Source organism: Balaenoptera acutorostrata, chromosome 6 (assembly GCF_949987535.1).
Source record: "Balaenoptera acutorostrata chromosome 6, mBalAcu1.1, whole genome shotgun sequence".
NCBI lineage: Eukaryota > Metazoa > Chordata > Mammalia > Artiodactyla > Balaenopteridae > Balaenoptera > Balaenoptera acutorostrata.
This window is the reverse complement of record NC_080069.1, coordinates 21461598-21485864: the sequence shown is the minus strand read 5'-3', so window position 1 is coordinate 21485864 and position 24267 is coordinate 21461598. Positions and strand designations below refer to the sequence as shown.

The following is a 24267-nucleotide window of genomic DNA, read 5'->3' as shown; positions in this document are numbered from 1 at the left end:
TAATGTCATTTCCAAACATGACATATTGGCTTTTTTTTTTTACACTGTTAATCGTTTTATACTATTTTCATCATTACATGGACATTCTGAGAATTTTCTCTCATGCGATTACCCAGCTCTGTCCTTTAGGACAATTCCAGGTTCCATTGAAGCTGTTCTGTTTCCAGTATGGAAACACAAGCCAGGTTTGGGGCACAGGGATCTTGGTCTACAACCCTGAGATGGCCAGTGTGACCCAAACCTTAATTGCAGGGCTTGTACTAATTAGGAACTGTGAGTCTTTAACTCAGCATTGAAAGGCATGTGAGTCACAAACATTTTTGTATCATCTCATTGCCTTTTCCTAAGACCTGTGAAGACCAGCAAAATCAGAGTTCCTACTCTGACTACAGTCTCATGTGGCCTGGCCCTCCATTGGTCAGCCTTATCAGGACATTTTTGCCCCGGCATTGGGACTACGTTAAAATACTGATTCAAATATCCATGGCGTAAGTATAACCCATGTTTTCCTACAAGCAGGTGTTATATTAACCACCTGGTATCGTTCCTCAGAGTTCAGCTTTTGATGTGGACCTTTTATAAGGCATCTCTAACCTTTTTGATGAATCAGATAACATCACAGTCATCCATTATTCGCTGCCTAACATCATTGTTACATTTTTTAAAAGAAATACGAGATGTTCTGAAAATTGCTTGGCAATATTACATGTTAGTGTAAAAAAACTTCCTCCAACATTTCATAATCCAGAGCTCCTTGTTCAGTTGTTTCTAATTTGGATTGGCCTGTATGTCTTATTGGGTTTGCTAAACCTGAGTTGAAATGCAGGTTCTGCCACTTACTAGCTGTGCATCAGTGCACTGTTACTTTAACCACCTAAGTTCTCACTTCCCTTATCTGTGAAATGGGGCTGCTGATACCCAAATCAGAGACGTTTTAAAGATCAAGCTTGTCTGGGACCTCTCAACACTGGCTAGATGGTCAGGACTCCTGGGCTGTGTTGGTGGTTGCTATATTACCAGTATCTTAATGGTTCCTCTCTCTCACCATCTCAGATTTATTCTCCTTTATAACCTGGCATGAAGCCCATTGTCTCATAGTTGCACGTTGCTTCTGGATGGAATTATGGCCTTTAGTTTTAGCTTTTCCTAATTTACCTAGTATGTACACTCTTCAATTCATCTAAAAATATTGACTTTTTTCTTTACATCTTTGTCTTTAAGCCAGACCTACAGGACTCCCTATTTTGTATCTGGTTAAATCCATGTCCCCTCCTTCACCAGCACTGTTTTCCTCTGGTCTTTGACTGAGCTCATCTCCCCTCAGGCAGTCCTGACTCTGTAACTGAACTCACAGTTTTGAGTATGCAAGAATATCCTGCTTGATAATTTTGTCATTCTGGTCTTGAGCTATTTATCTATGTAATGACTCCAGGGGTCCTGGCCTTGAAGCCTGCCAAGGGCTGTTGGTACTACGGCCTGTCTGATGTTGTCTGTCATTGGATTCTAGACACATCAGGAGCTATATCCTTTTACAGCGAATTTTGCTGACCTGCCTAGTAACCAGAGAACAGACACAAGTATGTATTCACTGATTAATGGTTCCCAATTCCTGACTGTATGCCCTTGCCTTTTCTCATTCCATCAGCTTCAGAACTCCTGGATATTCTACACTCACCAAGGGCATTGCCCTCTGGTTTAGTCTTCTCACTCACCTTATGTTCAAATGTCATCCAAGTGACTTCAGTATTTTCCCTCCACCCCTCTTAAGCTCCACACCCACAGTCACAGGGGATCTCATCAGTGCTGGAGGCTCTCGCACTTCCAGAGAGAATCTTCTCTCTGACCACAGCAATCTGATTCTGCAGCATCCTTGCTCAACTTCTCCTTGAGCCTCTCCCAGAACTTACACTTTATCTTGCTAATATATTCAGTTACCGTCCCATTAACATTTAAACATGTTCAAGTCTCTATATTTAATCAAAACTGGGTACCACTCAGCCACCAAGTCACAACCAGTCTCAGGAAATATTTCTAAGCTGCCTGTATCAATGTCTGCATCGCATGATCACTCCTCAACCTATGGCAATCTAGCTTCCGCCCAGGGTGCTTTCGGAGCATCTCTTGCTAGTGTCACCAGTGACCTTCATTGCTTCTCAACCAGCAGGTGCTTTCGTGTTCTCACTGTACTTTATGTCTTGCTACCAGTTTACGTAGTCAAGCCCTCTTCTTTTTTGAAGTCCTCCCTTTCACTGGCTTCCACAAAATGCCCTTCAATGCAGCTGCTTTTGTTTCTACTATTTGTTCACTCCTTCCCTTAATTCTTTGCAGATCCACTGCCTTTTCAAACAGTACAGTTTGGAGTCTCCTGAGGCTGTCTCTAAGTCCTGTTGTTTTTTTTTTCTCTGTTCTTACAAGCCATCTGATCTATAGACTTGGCTTCAATCCCTACCTCAGCACAGATGACTCCCACCTGCGCATTCCAGCCCCCGATGCTAGAGCTGCCCTGAATGCATTTCCACTTGCCCACTTGATGTGAGCCCTCGACTGTCCCAAAGGCACTTGGTGCTCTGTCTGCTGAAAATCAAGCTCATGATTTTCCCCTAAATCCTGGCCTTTGATCTTATCCCATCTCTCCAGTTCCACCAATTGGAAACCTTAGGAGTTTTCCTTGACACCTTATTCTCCCTTACTCCACGTCTTAACTCTTTCCTCCACCAGCCATCACTCATTGCTGTTGATGTCACTTTAACTGTTTTCTGTCTTTCCTGCTATCACTCTAGTTTAAACTGTCTGTTTTGGGCCCTTTTTATTTTATTTTATTTTATTCATCCACTTTTTAAAAAACAAATTTATTGGAGTATAGTTGATTTACAATGTTGTGTTAGTTTCAGATGTACAGCAAAGTGAATCAGTTATACAGATATATATATCCACTCTTTTTTTTTTTTAGATTCTTTTCCCATATAGGCCATTACAGAGTACTGAGTTCCCTGTACTATACAGCAGGTTCTTATTAATTATCTATTTAATGTATAGTAGTGTGTGTATGTCAATCCCAATGGGCCCAATTTATTATAATAGACTTCTTGTCCTCTTTACACGGTAAAGCCAGACCCCTTCAACGGCTGTGGGTTGCCCTCTGAAAGCCCATATGATCTTGGCCATGCCTCCCTTCTACTAGCCTCACCTCATATCACTTTCCTCTTGCTGACAGTGATGTTCATGCCACCCTCCTTCGAGTGTTTGGAGGGCTCTGTCTCCACAGGGCCCTCACATGGTCTTGGTCTGGCTTTGTTAATACACTCCTGTAGCAGAGGGCCGTGGACAAGACCTCTCCAGTGGCAGAATTGCCCTGCCATTGACATAGTGCTTTGGTCCACACTAGTCCTCTGTCATTGTAGCCTGGAAGCCACGTCTGAGATCCCGTCCAGCCCACCACCAAAGCAGGGGTAACTACCGCAGGTGCATGCCAGGTAGAGATGAAGCCCAAGGTCTCTGCTCACGTTGTTCTCACCTGAGGCGCATTGCTTGGCTTGGCCTTCCCAGTTTGTTCATTAGAGGTAAAGTGCAGATTTATTCACACACTGAATGGATTCTTATTGTGCACTTTTTATGGGACAGGCAGTGTTCAAGCACTGGGGAGACAGCAGTGAATGAAACAGATAAAATCCCTCATGGAGCGTATAATGTAGTGGAAATAAACATAGTTTTAAAAAGGCAAATTGCAAAGCGTGTCAGAAAGGGATATGTGCTATGGAAAAAAATAAAGCAGGAAGAGGCTAAAGACTGCCAGGGTTGAGGCTAGAACTGTAAATTCAGATGAGGTGGTCAGGGAAATTCTCACTGAGAAAGTGACATGTGAACATAGGTGTGTGGGAGGTGATAGGGGAAGAGTGCTCCAGGTAGAGGGAACAGCCAGTGCAAAGGCCCTGAGGCAGGAGCATGGCAGGCATGTCCAAGTAGCAACAAGGAGACAAATGTGGCTGGAATGAAGTGAGCTGGGGGGGCAAAATAGTAGGAAGTGAGAGTACGGGTGGGGGCAGAGCCCTTCACCTGTTACTCTCAGGGAGACAGGGCAGCCAGTGGGTTTTAAGCACAGGAACGATGTAATCTGGTGTCTGGGTGGGGAGCTGATTGGAGTGGCTCAAGGCCTGAAGCAGTGACCACTTAGGAGGCTGCGGCAGTGATCCAAGTAAGAGGTGACAGTTGCTTCGAGAGCGTGAGGGCAGTGGGGAAGATGATTTGTGGCTAAGTCTGGGCATGTTTTGAAGATACTGTTGACACACTTTGCTGATGGGATGGACATGACGTACAAGAGAACAAGAGGGATTCAGGAGGGCTCCAAGGGTTTTGGCCTGGACAGCTGGAGAGAGAATGTGGGTACTGATTGAGATGAAGAAAATTGTAAGCAGTTTAGGGTGATATAGGGGTTTCAGTTTTGCACATATTATATTTGGGATGTCCCCAAGGCATCAGAGTAGAGATGTTCAGGAGGGAGAGAGACTTATGACTCTGCAGTTTAAGAAAGAAGCCTGGCCTGTGGGTATGCAGTTAGCTGGACATTGTTGGCATGTGGATGACATCTAAAGATGTGAAACCCAATGACACTGATGAGAGGGTGATCATAGCAGGGGGTGGGGGGAGGTAGCAAGGATGGAGGTGTGAGGTGGTCTTACTGGCTTGTTAATTAGGAGTGATGACACTGACCCACCTCCCCTGCCACCACCCTTGCCCCAGCTGGACCTCCTGACTGTCTCCTGCCCCTCAGAGTCCTCAAGGAGGTCTTGGCACAGCGTGAGTCAGACCTATCACTTCTCTGCTCAAAACCCTCCATGGCCTCCTGTCCTTCTCACAGTAAAAGCTGCCTCTACACCACCCCCCATCCCCTGCCATTACCTTGCTGGCCTCATCTACCTTCCTCCCTCCCTCCATTCTAGAATCCTCCCTGTTCCTAGAACATGTCATGCTAGCATCTTTGCTTATACCTGCTGTTCTTTCTGCCAGGGAAGTTCCTCTCCCATGTATTCAGAATTCACACCATCACTGCTGTCAAATCTTTGCTCCAATAGCAGCTGGCCAGGGAGGCCTTCTCTGGCTTCTGGCCACCTCTGATGTCCACTGTGCCTCCTCAAAATGTAACTGAAAAAAAAAAAAATGTAACTGAAAGATACTGCATTGACGTGTTTTGATCAAATGCACTCACACCCATGGAAACTCTTCATTTGAAAGACTTTTAAGATAATAAAATAATGATTTTCAAGTTTTTAATTGTGCAGATAAGAGAGCTTTTAAGGGAAACATTTGCATTGCTTTTGGTAAAGTCATGTATAAAAATGCCTCCACCATTACATCTCTTTTCAAAATGCTCTCTCCATAGGACAGTTGTTTTTCCAAAGCAGGTACTGATCCCTCCCTCATGTTTTAAAATGTCATCTTTCTATTACAGGGATGGAGAAGGGTGCTTATTTTTGGAAAATACCTGCTGTGTGGCATACTGCTAACAGCCACCTGCCACCCAGAAAATGGTTATGAATGTAGAACAATTGCTTTTTGTATAATAGAAAAACACATGACTTGCCTTTTAGTTCTGCAACACTTATATTTTCTTTGCGGCAAGATGACTAGTGAACCATCATGTAGTAGAAAATATTTTCATGGTGGTTCCTTATCTTCTTATAAAGTATTATAAGGAATCTACTACATCGTAAAGGTCTTATTTCTATATATTAAAAAATAAAATATCCAGGGTTTCCCTGGTGGCGCAGTGGTTGAGAATCTGCCTGCCAATGCAGGGGACACGGGTTCGAGCCCTGGTCCAGGAAGATCCCACATGCCATGGAGCAACTAAGCCCGTACACCATAGCTACTGAGCCTGCGCTCTAGAGCCCACAAGCCACAACTACTGAGCCCGCACACCACAGCTACTGAGCCTGTGTTCTAGAACCCGCGAGCCGCAACTACTGAGCCCACGCGTCTGGAGCCTGTGCTCCACAACAAGAGAGGCCGCGATAGTGAGAGGCCTGCGCACCGCGATGAAGAGTGGCCCCCGCTTGCTGCAACTAGAGAAAGCCCTCGCACAGAAACGAAAACCCAACACAGCCAAAAATAAAAATAAATAAATAAATAAATAAATAAATAAATAATTTTAAAAATAAATAAAAATAAAATAAAATAAAATAAAATATCCAAATGCATGATATCCAGAAGCTCCTGCCTACTTTTGGCTTCAGCTTCTTTGCTGCAAGAACTGACTGATGAACAGTGCAATCAATTCATTCACCTCTGGTTCTGTCTATATAATGTCACCACAGATCCTCGTGTAATTTTTTATTTCACTTGACATTGCCAACCTATGAGCGGTTACTCTTACGCAGATTTTTCAAAACTTGATTTTGTTACTTTAAAGAGTTCATTGATCTTTTCTGGTACAATTTTCCTTGGTCAGCTCACAAAAATGTATTTCAACAGCAGATAATCAACATGCGCTAAAGTGTTTCTGATGTGTCCGGCATTGGGTTGGATAAAATAATGTGCTGGTGGGTGAATTCCATGGGGTCCCTGCCTTAATGGCACTGATATTGGAGGGAGAGGGAGAGAGAAAACACAAATAAATAAACACCAAGAGAGAAAAAACAAATAAATAAATACCGAGAGAAGAATAAGTATCTTATTATTGAAAGAGAATCATTCCAACAAATAATAGATGTGCTGAAGTGTGTTTGAAATATTTCTGCTTTGCTCTGTTTAGTAAATATCTCCCTTGTGAAACTTCTAATATTGGTTCTTTACACCTTCAACATTGTTTTCTAATTATCTGCATACAGGACTCTGAGAAAGGCATGCATTTTAGTTTGTCATCATGCATTTTGGTGTATTATTTTATATATTTTATTATGGCAGAAAAATAACTATTTTTCCAGTGACTTGTGGCATTTTGCCTTTCAATGTTAATAAGAAGAAGATTCTAAGCATTTGAAAAAATCAAGTTTAGTTAAATTTTGTAACATACTGGATTAAGTATAATGTGTTAAACTTAGCTAAAAAAGTATAGAGATTTGTTCTACAGTGGTGCAACCCAATAGATAAACAATGTGAGCCACATATGTAATTGTGTATTTTGTAGTAATCACATCTAAAAAAATACACAACTGAAGTTAATTTAAATCATATGTTTTATTTTACCCAATGTATATGAAATATCATTTTAACTTGTAATCAATATCAAACTTATGAATGAGATAGTTAACATTCTTTTTTATACTAAGTGTTCCAAATCCAGTGTGGGCATCTCAATTCAGTCTAGCTGAGTTTCAAGTGGCTACAATACTGGACAATTCAGTCCTGTGGGCTTAGTTTTAAACGCAGTGGCTAAGAGTGATGTGTCACAGTACCATTGATACAGTATAAAATTAGGGCCTGGAAGTAGGTGTAAAATTTAATTGGTCTTCTCAAGAAATTAGACTTTTTTAGCCTGGTCGGATTGGATTAGATCCTTATTGCTATTACTGTGTAATGTGGATGACACAGGAGAAGGGCTGTCTGCTCTGCCAGTGCTGCTAAGAGCGTGGTTTTTAATTCATAGTTTTGTTTTTGCTAAAAATATTTTACTTACGGTCATGTATTTTTAATGTAGTAAAATATACGTAACATAAAATTTACCATTTCAATTGTATGATTTAGGGGCATTAAGTACATTCACATTGTCGTACCACCATCCATCTCCAGAACTTTTCATCTTGCAAAACTGAAACTCTGCACCCATTAAACAATGAATCTCCATTCTCCCCTCCCCCCAGCCCCTGGTAAACCACCATTCTACTTTCAGTCTCTATGAACTTGACTACTCTAGGGGTATTTCATGGAAGTGGAATCATATGTTATTTGTTCTTCTGTGACTGGCTTATTTCACTTAGCATAATGTTCTCATGGTTCATCCATGTCGTAGCATGTGCCAGAATTTTCTTCCCTTTTAGGCTGAATAATATTCATTTGTGTGTATATACTATATTTTGTTTATTCATCTGTTGATGGATGTTTAGGTTGCTTTGGCTGTTGTGAATAATGCTGCTAGGAGCATGGGTATATAAATATCTCTTCACTTGTTTCAGTTGTATATCTATATAGCAATTATATATCTGTTTTAACTATGTTGAGTATATACCCACAAGAGGATTGCTGGATCCTATGGTAATTCTTTGTTAAAGTTTTCCCACAGTGTATGCACTGGTTTAGATTCCTAGTCAAATTGCACAAGGATTCTAATTTCTCCACATCTTCCCTAACATTGTTATTTTCTGTTCGTTTTTTGTTTTGATTTTTGGTAGTAGCCATTCTGGTGGGTGTGAGGTGATATCTAATTGTGGTTTTGATCTGCTTTTCCCTGATAACTAGTGATGCTAAGCATCTTTTCATGTGCTTATTGGCCATTTGTATATTTTCTTTGGAGAATATCTATTCAAGTTCTTTATCCATATTTTAATTGGTTTTTCTTTTTACTATTCAGTTGTAAGTGTTCTCTATATATTCTGGATATGAGATTCTTATCAAGTATATGATGCACTTTTTCCCATTGTGTAGGTTCTCTTTTAACTTTCCTGATACTGTCCTTTGTTGCACAAAAGTTTCTAATTTTATCAAGTCCAATTTATCTATTCATAACAAATCGCAAGGGGTGTCAAATAGCCAAAACAATATTGACAAAGAACAAAGCTCAGGCTTCATACTTACAGATTTCAAAACTTATTATAAAGATACTGTAGACAAAATTGTGTGGTATTGGCATAGGAAGAGACATATAGACCAATGGAATAAATTTAAGAGTCCAGAAATAAGCCTAATTTACATTTACAGTTAATTGAGTTTTGATAAGGGGATCAAGACCATCCAATAGAGAAAGAATTGTCTCTTTAACAAATAGTGCTGGGACACTGGATGTCCACAGGTAAATGAATGAAGTTGGATCCCCTCACACCATATTCAAAAATTAACTCAAAATGGATCAATGGCCTAAATATACAAACTAAAACCATAAAACTCTTAGAAGAAAATGTAGAGGTACATCTTCATGATGACAATGGATTCTTAGATATAACGCCAAAAGCATGAGTAGCAAACTAGTTCATGATTGTGTGAAGGAATCTTTTTATCCACTTGCCAATTTTGTAAACTTTCATTTGGCTAAAACTAGAAATCTACCTAACCAAGTACACGTACATAGAATCGTGTTCCAATAGGTTGTCAGTGAAGGAAGGGCCCCAGGCTGCACACAGCCGCACCTTAAGCCATCACCCCTGGCTTTGAACACTTTCTTCTCCTTGCTGGCAGAGTTTCCATCCTCCAGTTGTCTTCATCTTTTGGCGTTTATTTCCCCACATGGTTATCATGCTGCATTGGGCAAACTTGGTAACTGATCTTTGACTAGGACAATACTCTTTTTAATCCACATAGTTTACCTTTTTACTTCTCTTACCCACATAGAAAAGAAATAAAGCAGAAAATGGCCCAAACATAGTCAGGCTCTTGGCAGTCTGAAAAATGTCACTAAGTGCATTTATTTGGCTGTTTGGGCTTCTTGGCTGTCATATTTTCCCCAAATGGAATTGTTTTAGACAAACATCAGTGAACTGTATTTCTGTGCCTAAACTGTGGGCTTATTTGCCTCTCAGCAATGAAACTCTTAAAGAATAATTTATTCTACCCCTTCCATTCCAAGAAATGTTACAACTTCTCTATTTCATTGTTGCAGATATTACTAGTCTTGTGATGAGTGCCTAAGGATTCCCCCCCTGTATGGGATGGGGGCTCCATTATCTGGGTGCAGATGTGTCACCTGCTTTAATAGCACCTGCACTAATATTGCTAGGGTGGGTGTCTCCATAACACTATGAAACAAGATTCCTGAAAAAAGGATTCTGCTTCTTTGGAGAAGGATGAGCCATGGATATTTAACTCTTCTTTATGATCAGGCAGGCATTTCCCACTAACAAATCTCTAATTTTTTATGTTCAGCTAAGAAGGTACATGAAATGGATCCTTAATTAAATTAAGATTCTAAAAATATGTCAAAGTACACTCTCTTACCTAGAGAATGTATGTTCTGTTAAAAATTGTTAATTTCTTTTTAAGTTATGCTTGTTTATGTTGTATCAGCAATAGTCCATATTTTTACTTAAATGACCCATTTGCCTTTTATTAGTAGTAGTTTTAAATATAGGCTCTCAAGTACCAACTTTAAATATGGAATTTGCTTAAAGGTAATAAAGTTTAAATGTTGTAATGAAGACAAATCTACTTGAGGAGAAAGCATTGTGGAAAATCAAGGCAAAAATTGAGCAGTTATAGCCTGTATAAACTTCAGGAAATGCAGGTGCCCTTGATCTCAGACTGCTGATGGGACTTTTTGGCAGGATAGTATACTAAATTGTCCAGCTTTTCCAAAGGCTGACAGCTGAATTCTTGTAATCTATGATTTTTCTCTGGTTTCAACTGTTTTTTTTTTTTTCCTGCATTTGTCATTGATTTTTTTTTTTTATTGAAGTATAGAGTTGATTTACAATGTTGTGCCAATCTCTGCTGTACAACAAAGTGACTCAGTTATACACATATATTCTTTTTTTAACTATTATTTTCCGTTATGATTTATCCCAGGAGATTGGATATAAGACCCTGTGCTATACAGTAGCACCCTGTTGTTTCAATTATTTGTTTTCTGAAGCAGGCTTAATTCAGGGTATAATGCAGATAAAGATGGTGGTTTTACCTGAGATGCTGCTGCTTCTTTCTTCTTCTTTTTTTATTTTTAATCTCATGCATATGAATCTAATGTCTTCCAAAGGATACTTGAATAGGCAACTTTTGTGACTCAGGAAATCAAAGTCCATTTTCCCTACAATCCTAGGTGGGCCTAGGATAAGCCTCTGATAATTCTGCACCCAATTACAATGTGGAGGAGGTTTCCCCACACATCCAACGATTCTCCAGACACCAGCTGGATGTCCTTCCATTTGACTCAATTCTGACACTATCACCCAGAGATAGCATCAGCCTCCAAAGTTTGAGGGCTCACCTACAAGACTGCTCCCTGCTTCAGATGCCAATCGCCAAGTCCAGGTTGTTACCAACTAGCTGTAAATCAGAGGTTCCTGCTAGCCCCTCCTTAGGTTTGATTAGTCTCCTAGAGTGGCTCACAGAACTCAGGAAAACATTTTACTGACTAGATTACTGGTTTATGATAAAAGGATACAACTCAGGAACAGCCAGATGAGAGAGATGTGTAGGGAAGGTATGGGGAGAGGGCACGGAGCTTCCATGCCCTCTCTAGGCGCACCATTCTCCCCATGGCTCCATGTGTTCACCAACCTGGAAGCTCCCCTAATCCTGTTCTTTTGAGTTTTTGTGGAGGCTTCATTACACAGGTATGATTGATTAAATCATTGGCCATTGGCTACTGATTCAACCTCCAGGCTCTCTCCTCCCCTTTTCCTCCCAGGAGGTGGGAGGTGGGGCTGAAAGTTGGTTAGTTATCCTGGCAACCAAACCCTAGTCTTTAAGTACTTTCCCAAAGTCACCTTATTAACCTCAACCCAGGTGATGGAAAGGGGCTTGTTATGAATAACAAGACACTCATATTACACCTTTATGGTTCTGAAGTGTTTTTAGGAGCTAAGGACCAGAGGCCAAATATTATAACAAAAGATGCTCCCACTGCTCTTACCACTCATGAAATTCCAAGAGTTTTGGGAGCTGTGAGCCAGGAACCATAGACAAAGACCAAATATATATGAGAAATACATTTTGGTCATCTGCATGACCAAATATATACTTCTTATAAATCAAAATATTGCACCTCTAACCTGATTTTCAGTATTTAAAATGTCTCATTTTGAATCTTTATTATAAGACACACATTTTTATATTTTATGATACTTTGGGATGGATAGTTTACTGCCTTTCCTTGATACTTTCCCTCATTTGTCTGTTTATGTATACGCTTTTTAGAAGTGTAAGGGACTGTAGAGACAGTTTAGTCCAAACAAGTTCAAGAAAAGGAAGGTAGAAGGGTGTATGTAAAGTCATTCCAGACAGCCTTCCTATATAGGGGCCAGGCTGTTGGTGAACAGATCTGCGCATCAAGAGAATGCACTCTAGCTGCCTTTCCCAGCCAGTATGATTCTTCTTTAAATCAGTGGGCTACAAGAGACCAACAGACATATGGTGAAGCCAACCATATGAAAGAGAAGGAACACAATGAAGAAATGGAACCAGAAGTATCTCAGATAAGAACAGCAGCAATAAATCTCAATTAGCATTCTTATTGAAATTCTGCATCATATCACCTTTCCTGAGATAACAAAGTGCTTCTCTGAAAAAGAAAATAATCAGAGTACAAGAAAGTTTATTGACAACATAAGGAAAAGATTTTGAGAAATCAAGAACAGGTATACTTGGTCCATCCTGTAATACAAGTTTCAGAAAGAGGAAAAAGATATAGGGATTGGGATGATGTAATTTTAAAAAGAAAAAGAAAAATTTCCCAAGCTGCAGAAAGGGTTAGGTTTTTAACCATCTACTTCACCCCCCTGCCCCCGCCAAAAAAACCACCATAGTTAAAAAGCAGTTCTAGATATATCCTAGTGAAATGTCATGACTCCCACAATAAAGAGAATATCCTAACCCTGCCAAAGAGAAGGGAAAAATACAACTTTGCTACAAAGGAAAGAGTATCCTACTGGCTTTGGATTTCATGTCAGTAACCATGGATGATAATATTAAATAATTTTTAAAATCTGAAGAAAAAAGAATATGAACTTAGTTTGGCTGCAGAATTCTATCAATCAAGTGAGGGCACGAGCTCAGAAATTTTAACATCATCTAAAAGAATTTATCAGTAATGTTTATACCAAAGCGTAAAATGAGTCCAAGGAAGATGATAAATTGAAATACAAAAGTTGTATTACTTAAGCAAAAACAAACAAAAAAGCTAGAAAAAGTTAAGACCCCAGTGTTGCTGACACAGAAAATTATGCAATCAGCAAAGTTTAATGAAAATGACGTTTCCCTCTCAGTGGGTCCAGTCCTGTCTACTTCTGCAATGAAAAATCTTTACAAAGTCCTTTTAATGCTCTTTATTGATAGGGTTTAGAAACAACCTGCAGAAGAACCACAGAAGACAATTTAAATTTTGAAACAAATTGCAAATATTATATCTGGAAAACATAAATACTGACATGTACTTTAAAAACACAGTATACCTAACAAAATTAGGCAATGGAGGAAGGTAATAGTGCTAATTTCATAGAGAGAGATGTTCCAAAGTCAGTAAATCAAGACATTAAGATCTATTATTCAAGCAATGAATGCATTATTTAAAATTTAACCGTGAACACCAGGAAACAACTGAGTTTCCATTCTTTTTAACAGTGGTTATTTCTGGAAAGAGAGACTAGGGCTGCCGAAGGAGGGGGTCTGGGTGTGGCTAGAAGAGTATTTTACAATTTTGTTTATTCTTTTTTTAACCAAGTACATGCATTATATCATTTTTAAACAAATTTATTTGCTTTTAAAGTTTTTAAGCTGAACAGCAGGGTTGGTCTGGGAAGGTTTAATCGGGGCTTCCTCTGCCATCACCTACCCTTCCTTCTCTCCCTAAGGACCAACGTGCTGTGTGTGCATCCTGAATCCCAGTGGCCCCTGCTTTCTTCCAGATTTGCTCCATCAGATATCCATCAGCAGACCCATACAGATACTCTTTCCCACCCGTCTAACCCTTATCTTAACCTTTGCCAATTGTCCCTTCTCCTTTCCCTAATCTCCAAATTTCCTTAAAGAGAAATCTACACTTCTTGTCTTTGAAGCCATCTCATCTCGTCACTCTCATACCCATTGCAGAATGACTTGTACTCCCCAACAACACTTAACTGAAACTTTGCCAGTCTTCCTTTACTTCTGAGCGGCTGAGCCACACTGACTCCATTTTGTCAGCTCCATCGTAGTTCTGCAATCCTACCCCTTCTCTTCTCTGCATGACTGAGCTTTTGCCTAACTCACAAAGAATATGTCCAAGCCAGATAAATTTCTTATCAACTTCTACCCTTGCCTTCATCTGATATGAAAACTGGAAGAGTGCCTTTGCTGCCACAGATGTTCATGAGACCCCCTCTGGGGAGGAAAAAATCCCGGTTCCTGACAGGTACAGACGTGCTTCTCACTTGGTAGTCAGATTCTATATTTCACTTTGGCCCCTTTAAATTCCTCTGTACCCCTTTCAGCAGGGTGGAGTGCCGCTGTGAATGCTTCTGGATTGCTGTCTGCCTGATCCAACCCGTATGTAAGTTCACTTCAGTAAACTTCATCATTCTACTTTATGGGGTTGCCTGCTTCATTTTTCAGTCTCGAAGTTCCTTCTCAGTTTGGGAAATATTATTCAATATCCCTATCTTTGAACAACTTCCTACTCTCCAAAATCAAAGCCTTACTTTCTAGGTCTATCATACTTGAACTCTAACAATAGTACTCCTTTAACTGGGGTCTGAGAATGAATCCTATTAGATTTCCCAGTTTTTAAATTTTTAAAAAAATTTGTGATTTTATTTCCATGATAATTTTAAAAGAACAAAATCATTCAGAATAATCTGTATAACCACCTTATAACAGTGTCGTGTTAACACCTTTGTAACCACCACCCATGTGAAAATATGCACATTCCTAGCACCCAGCAGGCTGCCTAGCACATCTCAACTGTCAGATTCAAGCAGGTTGTTGCATGTACTATTCTTTGTATTGTTCTTTGCGTTGCTTTTTCTTATGGTATGAATAAATTAATTCAGCCTATTGCTTTTTATAGTATGAATATTCCATTCTTTGCTTATCATTTCTACTCTGAAGATGTGTGTTGTTTCCATCATCTGGCTATTAGGAATAAAGCCGAGCCTGTTAACGTTTAACACGTTATTTCTCCCACCGAATCAGTTTCAGAATCAGTAGACAATGTCATCACATACAGTGGAATCCTGCCCTATACAATGTCTTTTTTAAAACTACAGCTTTATTGAGATATAATTCACCCAATTAAAGTATACGCTTTAGTAGTGTTTAGTATATTCACAGGGTCGTGCAGTCATTACCACAGTCAGTTTTAGAACGTTTCATCACTCAAAAGGAAACTCTGTCCAGTCACTTCCCATTTCTCCCCAATGCCCACGTCACCCCATCCCTAGGCAATCACAAATATCCTTTCTCTGTCTATAAACCTGCAATTCTGCATGTTTCATATGAATGGAATCATACAATATGTGTGGTCTTTCGTTACTGGCTTCTTTCATTTAGCATCATATTTTCAAGGCTCATCCATGCTATAGCACTTATCAGTACTTCATATCTATTTATTCTTGAATAATATTTCATTGTATGGATCTACCACATTTTACTTATCCCTTCATTAGTTGGTTAACATTTGGGTTTTTTCCACTTTTTGGCTATTATGAATAATGTAGCTATGAATATTCACATACAATTTTTTGTGTGGCTCTGTTTTCATTTCCCATGGGTATAGAATTATGGAAAACACTGGGTCTTATGGTAATTCTGTTTAAGCTTTTGAGGAAGTGACAGAATGTTTTCCAAAGCAGCTATACCACTTTACATTGAAACCAGCAATGCACAGGGGTTCCAATTTCTCTACAACATTGCCAACATTTGTTATTTTCTGTTTTTGTTTTTTTTAATTTGTGATTTTGTTAAAGTCTGCCAAGTGGCTGTGAAGTGGTATTTCATTGTGGTTTGATTTGCATTTCCCTAATAATTAATAATAGTAATGTTGAGTATCTTTTCAAGTGCTTATTGTCCATTGGTATAGCTTCTTTAGAGAAATGTCTATTCAAGTGCTTTGTTCATTTTTAGTTTTTTGGGTTTTCCTTGCTGTTATTGAATGGCAGGAGTTTATTATATGTTCTGGAATTAATCACTTGTCAGATATATGATTTGTAGAAATTTTCTCCCTTTCTCTGGGTTGCCTATTACTTTCTTGAAATCAAATGTACCTATTTTTAATCTTGTTCATGCTTTTGACATCACATTTAAGAAACCATTGCCAAATCAAAGATCACAAATTTATGCCTATATTTTCTTTTAAGAGTTTTATAGTTTTTGGTCTTACATTTAGGTCTTTGATCCACTTTGAGTTAATTTTTGTATATGGTATAAGGGAGGGATCCAATTTCATTCCTTTGTATGTGAATATCAGTTGTCCAGCATCATTTGTTGAAAAGACTATTATTTCTCTATTGAATTTTCTTGACATCCTTGTCAAAAATAAGTTGACTGTAAAAGTCAGAGTTTATTTCTCGACTCTGAAGTTTTTCATTCATATATTTGTCTATCCTGTGCCAATATCACACTGTCTTGTTTATTGTAGCTTTGTAGTGAGATTTGAAATCATGAAGTATGTGTCTTCCAACTTTGTTCTTTTTTTTTTCAGTCAACATTGGTTTGACTATTCTGGGTCTCTTGAATTTTCCTGTGAATATTGGGATCAGCTTGTCAATTTCTGTAAAGTAGTCAGTTGGGATTTTCTTAGGGATTGCATTGAATGTGTAGGTGATTCAGGGACTATTGCTGTCTTAACAAAATTAAGTCCTCTGATACATACACATGGGTGTCTTTCCACTAATGTAGGTCTTCAATTTCTTTCAACAATATTTTGTAACTTTCAGAGTATACATTTTGTATTTCTTTGTTAAGGTTATTCGTAAGTATCTTATTCTTTTTCATGATATTGTAAATGGAATTAGTTTCTTAATTTTAGATTGTTCATTGCAAGTGCATAGAAATACAATTAATTTTTAAATGGGTATTGTATTCTGAAAACTTGTTGAACTGTTTTATTAGTTCTAATAGTTTTTAGTGGAGTCCCTAGGATATTCTATCTACAAAGTCATGCCACCTGCAATATAGTTTTGTTTCATTCTTTTCCTATCTGGATGGCTTTTATTTCATTTTCTTGCTAATTCTCCTGGTTAAAACCTCCAGTAGGGCTTCCCTGGTGGCGCAGTGGTTGAGAATCTGCCTGCTAATGCAGGGGACACGGGTTCGAGCCCTGGTCTGGGAAGATCCCACATGCCACGGAGCAGCTGGGCCCGTGAGCCACAATTGCTGAGCCTGCGCGTCTGGAGCCTGTGCCCCGCGACGGGAGGGGCCGCGATAGAGAAAGGCCCGCGCACCGCGATGAAGAGCGGTCCCCGCACCGCGATGAAGAGTGGCCCCCGCTTGCCGCAACTGGAGAAAGCCCTCGCACGAACCGAAGACCCAACACAGCCAAAAATAATAAATAAATAAATAAATAAATAAATAAGAAAATCCTTTAAAAAAAAAAAAAAAAAAAAAAAACCTCCAGTAAAATGTTGAATAGAAGCTGTAAGAGTGGAAACTCTTTTTCCTGATCCTAGGGAGAAAGCATTCAATCTTTTACCATTAAGTATTGTGTTAGTTTGGTATTTTTCATTATATGCCCATTATCTGGTTGAGAAAGTTCCCTTTTATTGTTGGTTTAAGTGTTTTTGTTTTAATATAATGGAGTGCTGAATTTTGTCAAATTTTTGTATCTACTGAGGTATCATGGATTTGTCTTTTATTGATATGGTGTGTTATGTTATATACATGTCATATATATATATATATATATATATATATATATATATATATATATGAAACCAACTTTGCATTGCTGGCATAAATTCTACTTGGTTATGATGTGTAATCTTTCTGTATATTGATGGATTCAATTTGCTAGTATTTTGTTGATTTTTATATCTATATTCATAAGAGAAACGGGTCTGTAGTTTTCTCATGACATCTTTGTCTGGTGTTGGTATCAGGGTAATATTGGATTCAGAAAGATTAAGAAGTGTTTTCTCCTATTAAGTTTTTTGGAAGACTGTAAAGAATTGGTATTAATTCTTCTTTAAATGTTTGCTGGAATTCATCAGTGAAGCCATCTGGACCTGAGCATTTTCTTTTTAGATAGTTTTTTGATTACTATCCAATTAATAGTTCTATTCAGATTTTTGATTTCTTCTTGTGTCAGCTTGAGTAGTTTCCATCTGTTTCATCTGAAGAATCTAACTTGTTGGCTTACAGTTGGTCATGCCCTTATAGTCTTTATTTCTGCAAGATCAGTAATGTTTCCTCTTTCATTCCTGATTTTAATAATTTGAGTCTTCTCACTGTTTTGTTCAGTCTAGTGCAAAACTTAATTTTGTTGATATTTTCAAAAAACCAGATTTTGGTTCTATTAATTTTTTCTGTTGGTTTTCTATTCTTTATTACTTTCCACTGTAATCTAATCTTTCATTTTTCTTCCTTTGGGTTCAGTTTGTTCTTTTTTTAAAAAAAATTGTAACCATTTAAAACATCAAAGTATAGTTAATTTACAATGTTGTGTTAGTTTCAGGTGTCCAGTAAAGAGAATCAGTAATACATACATACATATATATGTATGTATGTATATACATATAGATGCTTCTTCAGTTTTTCGCAAGGTTAGGGATTCCAAAGTGTGCACAAGAACAGCTGAGTATTTAATTGAGCAGATTTGCAGGCGGATGTACATGGTGAACTCAGAAAGAAATCAGGAGATGAGATGCCACAGTCCTGGGCTTTGATCTGATCTGTTTGCCAGTAGACATTAGCTGCACATACCTATTTCCTTCCATGGCTAATTATATTTAATTTTTACTGGTCTCTGAAAATGACTTTGAGCAATGCCTTTTATTACTGTCCCTTGGTTACTCTAAGATCAGAAAAGTGAAAGTCAGCACAATGTTGCCTGGAGAAAATGGGTTCCATGCTTCACATTACCGTATTACGTGTCTACTTTGTTTTAAAAATGTTGGCTGTTTCTTGATTCTCTACTTTTTTGCATGTCATATGCCCTTTCTTACCAAAGAAGGAATAGGATGAAAGATGTTTGATAATCTATATGTCAGGAAAGGGGTGATGTTTGTGATGAAGGGAAACCGCATTCTACTCCATTTTAATGACCATAATAGTGGTTTATATTACTATCTTAGTAACACTTGACTTCTTATAATTCTTAAAAATAGAGCACCCATAATCATTTTAAATTTGATTAATAAAAGGACCCTCCAAGCTTCTTAGTTAACTGCCAACTCCTACTGCTAAATGAGAGTCCACACCATGGCCTGAGTAGTGCCCAGGCCCCTGTGGCCAGCTCTCTATCCAGCAACCTGTGGGACAGCAGCCTGTGGGACAGAGATACTGCAGTTTACATCCCTGCCTCACCTCTCACTGGCTGTGTGAAGTCGGGGACATTACATTCCCCTATTCCTTCTGTGTTTCCTCATTTCACAACAGGGATAATGACACCAGTTCTGCAGGCTGGTGGAAATTTCATGAGTTAATAGAAACACAGTAAAATTTGCATTCTCCTCGCCTTTAACCCCCTCCTTGTACTTTTAAAAAATTACATATTATGACCAGTGTATTGAGTGTTCACAGTACTTCAGGTTAAATAGTAAAGATCTGCTGTGATTGTGATTGTGTGTGTGTGTGTGTGTGTGTGTGTGTGTGTGTGTTGGGGCTTGGTTAATTTCCATCTCCCCATTACCTTTCCTGGATTCTGCTTCCCTTGGGCTGACTTGGCATCTTTTCCCTGGGCACAGGGTGATGTGAGAGCAAAGCTGCTCAGAACCATGGTCCAATAAGGAGAAATAGACTGGCTCCATTTATCCACTCAGTAGATCAACAGCCCTATTGAAAACTGGAGATTAGCTATAATTATTGGATTTAGAATTATAGAATTATAAAATGAAATTTGAATTTTTCTTGTGTTGGGAAAGTGAAAGCAAACTGTACCATTTCAATTTTGTTTTAAGCTATCAAGAGAGGGTAAAGCAACCTTTTCCTAGATTTTTCTTTTACCAATTCTCTCAAACATCTGGTTCCTTTGCTAGGTGCTTCCTAGTTGATCGTTGGAGCCCTCAAGCAACATGCCAGAGCAGAGCAACGATTACCGGGTGGCCGTGTTCGGCGCAGGTGGTGTTGGCAAGAGCTCTCTGGTCTTGCGGTTTGTGAAAGGTACATTCCGGGAGAGCTACATCCCCACTGTGGAAGACACCTACCGGCAGGTCATCAGCTGTGACAAGAGCATCTGCACCCTGCAGATCACGGACACCACGGGCAGCCACCAGTTCCCTGCCATGCAGCGGCTGTCCATCTCCAAAGGGCATGCCTTCATTCTGGTCTACTCCATCACCAGCCGGCAGTCCTTGGAGGAGCTCAAACCCATCTATGAACAAATCTGTGAGATCAAAGGGGATGTGGAGAGCATCCCCATCATGCTGGTGGGGAACAAGTGTGACGAGAGCCCGAACCGCGAGGTGGAGAGCAGCGAGGCCGAGGCGCTGGCCCGCAAGTGGAAGTGCGCCTTCATGGAGACCTCGGCTAAGCTCAACCACAACGTGAAGGAGCTCTTCCAGGAGCTGCTCAACCTGGAGAAGCGCAGGACCGTGAGCCTCCAGATCGACGGGAAAAAGAGCAAGCAGCAGAAGAGGAAAGAAAAGCTCAAGGGCAAGTGCGTGATCATGTGAACTCCCTCCCGTGGGAGCAGCAATTGTGTGTCTCCCTCTCCTCCCCTCCCCCTCCACGTGAAACCCACAGTCGTCAGGGTAGCATGTCAGATGCCCACGTGTTAAATATTGCATTTTGACCGAGATGTGCACTGTTGTCCTCAGAGGGCATTTTACACCACCACCAATAAGCACCCCCTCTCCAGAATCAGGGAATCTGACAAATGCTTAAAATGAAAACTAACATGCTCAGCATCGCAGGGAACCAAGTGGGGTGCCAGCCATTTCTGGAGGCATCGTTCACCATCAGGAGGCGTGAGGGCTTGTGCCTCGGAAGCACCGTGTGCCGATAGGGGGAAGTACCATCTGCATGCATGTGAGAGCATGTTAACCCAGAGCTGCAGGCACCACCCCCAGACCAGGCATCCCCTCTGCTCAGAAGCCAGTGACAACCCTTGGGGAGGGGAGGGGTGGGAGGAGGTGAGAAGACCAAGCCAAAGTTGTTCGGTTCCATGGTTCTTTTACTGAATTAAAAATAACACAGCCTCTCTACCCGCCAGAGGATGTTCACTGTCAGTTCCCAGCTGACCTGTGAGCCTTGCCACTCTGAGGGGAGGTCCTCACCTCACTAAGTCTAGTTATTAGCAGGTATCGTTTTAGCCTTTTAGGGTATTTCTTTTCACATAAAATGATGAATTCACTAAGAGTGTGCCACTCTGTCAGAAATTCTTCAATTTCCGTTTAAAATGTTTGTGTAAGGATATTGTGACAATACTAAAACATTGCAATAACGCTCCTGTGTGTTATATTTTGAGAGTTTGAGAAATGTGAAGTTTCCTTCCTTTGACCCATGAGGGGTATAACTCTTCCAGCCCTCAGATTTTAAATAAAAGCAATTAAAGTAGCTATTTTTTAGACATTTTTGTCCTCCGACATGATTTTCTTCTTTTCAATAACTCGATCTGTGTCCAACTGGGTAACAGCCAGCAAAGGCCATCCGAAGACCAAAAGCACATCCATTTTCTAACAGACACGGACATGTCTGTGCCATACTTTGCATCTTAATGAAATACGTTGAAACAAAGGTTGTTCACTGTGTTTTTGATGATTATCTATAACGAGTATATTCCTGGGAAATGCATTCAAGTAATAGATTATCGTGCATGTTCCATTAGAAATGTCTTCTAAGAGCTGTTCAATGCAGGGTTCACTCTGGAAATGATTATTTTTTTCCTCCTAATGATCTCGTGTGCATCCTCAATCCTTCAAACCAAATTACGGCCACTGCTGCTTCCAGCATGCTGGGTGGAAATGGGTCTGGCAGGCTCTGTCACAGGCCGGGCATAGCCCACTCAGCTTATTCTTCTGCCATCCTCAAGGCTGCTTTGGGTCTGCTTCCTGAAAATTCCCACTGACAGGGCCTGTAAATTCTCTTGTTTGTTCCAGCCTGCATCCCACTCTGGCCTCCTCTGGAATTTTCCCTTTCAGCACACCTTCCTGTCGCCTGCCTGGCAGGCAGAGAGAGTGATGTCCTCAGGGTCATGTAAGGGGAGCTTCTCGGCTGCTGGGCAGCAGCGCCCAGCTGGGGCAGGATGGTCAAGTTTGGACGTTTGCACATACCCGTCTCTCCTGCACTTGTTGTGTCTTTCCTGTGCCTCCTGCTGCAGCAACTATTGTGCAGTTCTGTGCTCTCAACAGATCCTAAATTAACCTTTTTCTGGTTAAATTTTCTTGCCTTCATCTCATCCCCTCTCCTCTGCTAATAACTCATCCTTGTGATGTATTTAGTGTGTGGGAGGTACTTTGAGAACCATTGGCTCCATGGTCAGCCCACCTCTCTGGCCTCCTAGAACAGAACTTGGGCAGGGAGGGTAGAGAAGTGGCCTGGGTGCCACCAAATCCCTCTCCAAGTCCCAATGGACACACCTTCTGATGGGCTCCTTCTGTTCCAAGTGGCTGTTCCACAGCCTTCACAGTGAGATCTCATTGGTGTGTTTTCTAGAACATTTGCTTTTCAACTTGTCCCTACCATTTTTTTTCTATTTCCATTCTCAGAGAGATGTCATCCATTTGTAATCTGGATATGGGTTAAGTGGAAGAAGAAACAGGACTTCATGGCCAAAATGAACTTTAGAGATCTTGGGTGGGTTACACTAATGGTAAAATGTGATGTCTGCCACAGGCTGTAATGCCCATAGGGCTCCCAGTATGTGGGCTCCCTGTCAGTGCCCCATTCTTCCTAATCCAAGTTAGAAATTTATTTAGCCCTCTCAAGGCGGTGTCTACATTTTTAAGTATTTACAGCTTGATCAATATGAGAAGCTTGTAATTATTGAAAATCTGATCTCATTTAGGACACATTTTCTTCCTTTGTGTTTTGCCTGTGAGGTTATTGGAAGGCCACTGATGCTTCAGTCATGGGTCTTTATTCTGAGATCATTTTTTATGAACTGCACTGAGGATATAGATGATTATCTCAAAATAATATTTTCGGAGCTCCCCAGTGGACATTCAGGGCTCGAGGAGTTAGTCCCACTGAACCAGATGTTTTTAGCATTTATGTGGGCCAGTCCCCGAATAAGTAGTTGTGGTTCTTGAGGACACGTCCTGCATTGCATATGGACACAGAAGATTTTGACCTTGCCACAGTAAGTTACAAAACTCAAAATATTGCTTTGAAGATGGCACTCTGGGAATAAGCTTGGGGCTCCATGGGTCCCGTTCTGTCCCTGCCAATCCCTCTTCCATCTGGTGATAAGCCATGGGCGTGCCCTGGGCATGCATGCAATACAGCAAGACCAACACAAGAGCAATATTGAATTGTTCATTAGATCTAAAATTATATGTATATAAAATATATATATAATTTATCTTCCTGCATTTTGAAGTATAAAATAGTACATTGTACATATCTGTAAGCTAGTATATTTGTTTCACCATTTGTAATATTTAAGAAATGCTCTCTTTATAGAACAGAAGTATTAAATATCCCAAAAAAATGCTCTGTGATACTTAATTTTTTTTTTCAAAATTTGTAATGTGTTGCTCCTACATAAGCTCTCTGGAAATATCCATAACTAATGGGACACATGTAAACCCTCAAAGATCCATCCTGGAATTCAGTGCCCCACAAAGACAGTGTGTGGACAGAACATTTACAGAGCATGACTTTTATACATGTGGGATAGCAATGTGTATATTTATATTTAAGGTGTATTTACTGTTACAATTCCATTATCTATTTTATTTACAGTTATAAAAATCATTCTTGCATACAAGTTTCTAGTTGCCAGTGATGTTCTGAAAATAAGAATATTAAAATAAAGCTTCGGTTCTGACACACGGCTTGAAGGTGGTGGTATTTCTTACTCTTCAGGGCATAGTGGGTCTGTGATGGTCTTGCCCTAGTTCTTCTGCAGCTGCTTTCTTGCACCTGTTGACCACATAAGAGATTGTCAGGCCCTGCAGGTCTGGGGTTGGCGACCGCAGCTGCCCTGCAGTGTTCTAAGGAAATTTCCTCACTGTTTGTCACTGGGCTGACATTATGCTCCAGGCAGAGTGAGATGAGAGGAAAGGAGTAGGGTCAGGGCCCCTCCCTGGCTTAGAATAGGAGTAGTGAAGTGGAGAAAAACTCCTCTTTAATCCTGTTTCCCCCAAATCTCCTGGCCTCCTCACAAAAGCCAGG

At 40.0% G+C, this 24267-nt stretch overlaps 1 protein-coding gene across 2 annotated transcripts in view; it reads left to right on the top strand.

Annotated features, from left to right (window-relative positions):
* The window catches only part of DIRAS2 (DIRAS family GTPase 2), a 29941-nt gene extending 6026 nt beyond the window's left edge, over positions 1–23915 (top strand). The window contains exons 2-3 of one of the 2 annotated variants that reach the window (XM_007193418.2): positions 14268–14326; positions 19968–23915. In XM_007193418.2, the coding sequence (XP_007193480.1) occupies positions 20004–20603 (600 nt within the window). In that variant the 5' untranslated portion in view covers positions 14268–14326; positions 19968–20003 and the 3' untranslated portion in view covers positions 20604–23915. The remainder of the gene's footprint in view (positions 1–14267; positions 14327–19967) is intronic. The other variant, XM_007193417.2, reaches the window with a different exon arrangement.
* The last annotated feature ends 352 nt before the right edge of the window (positions 23916–24267 follow it).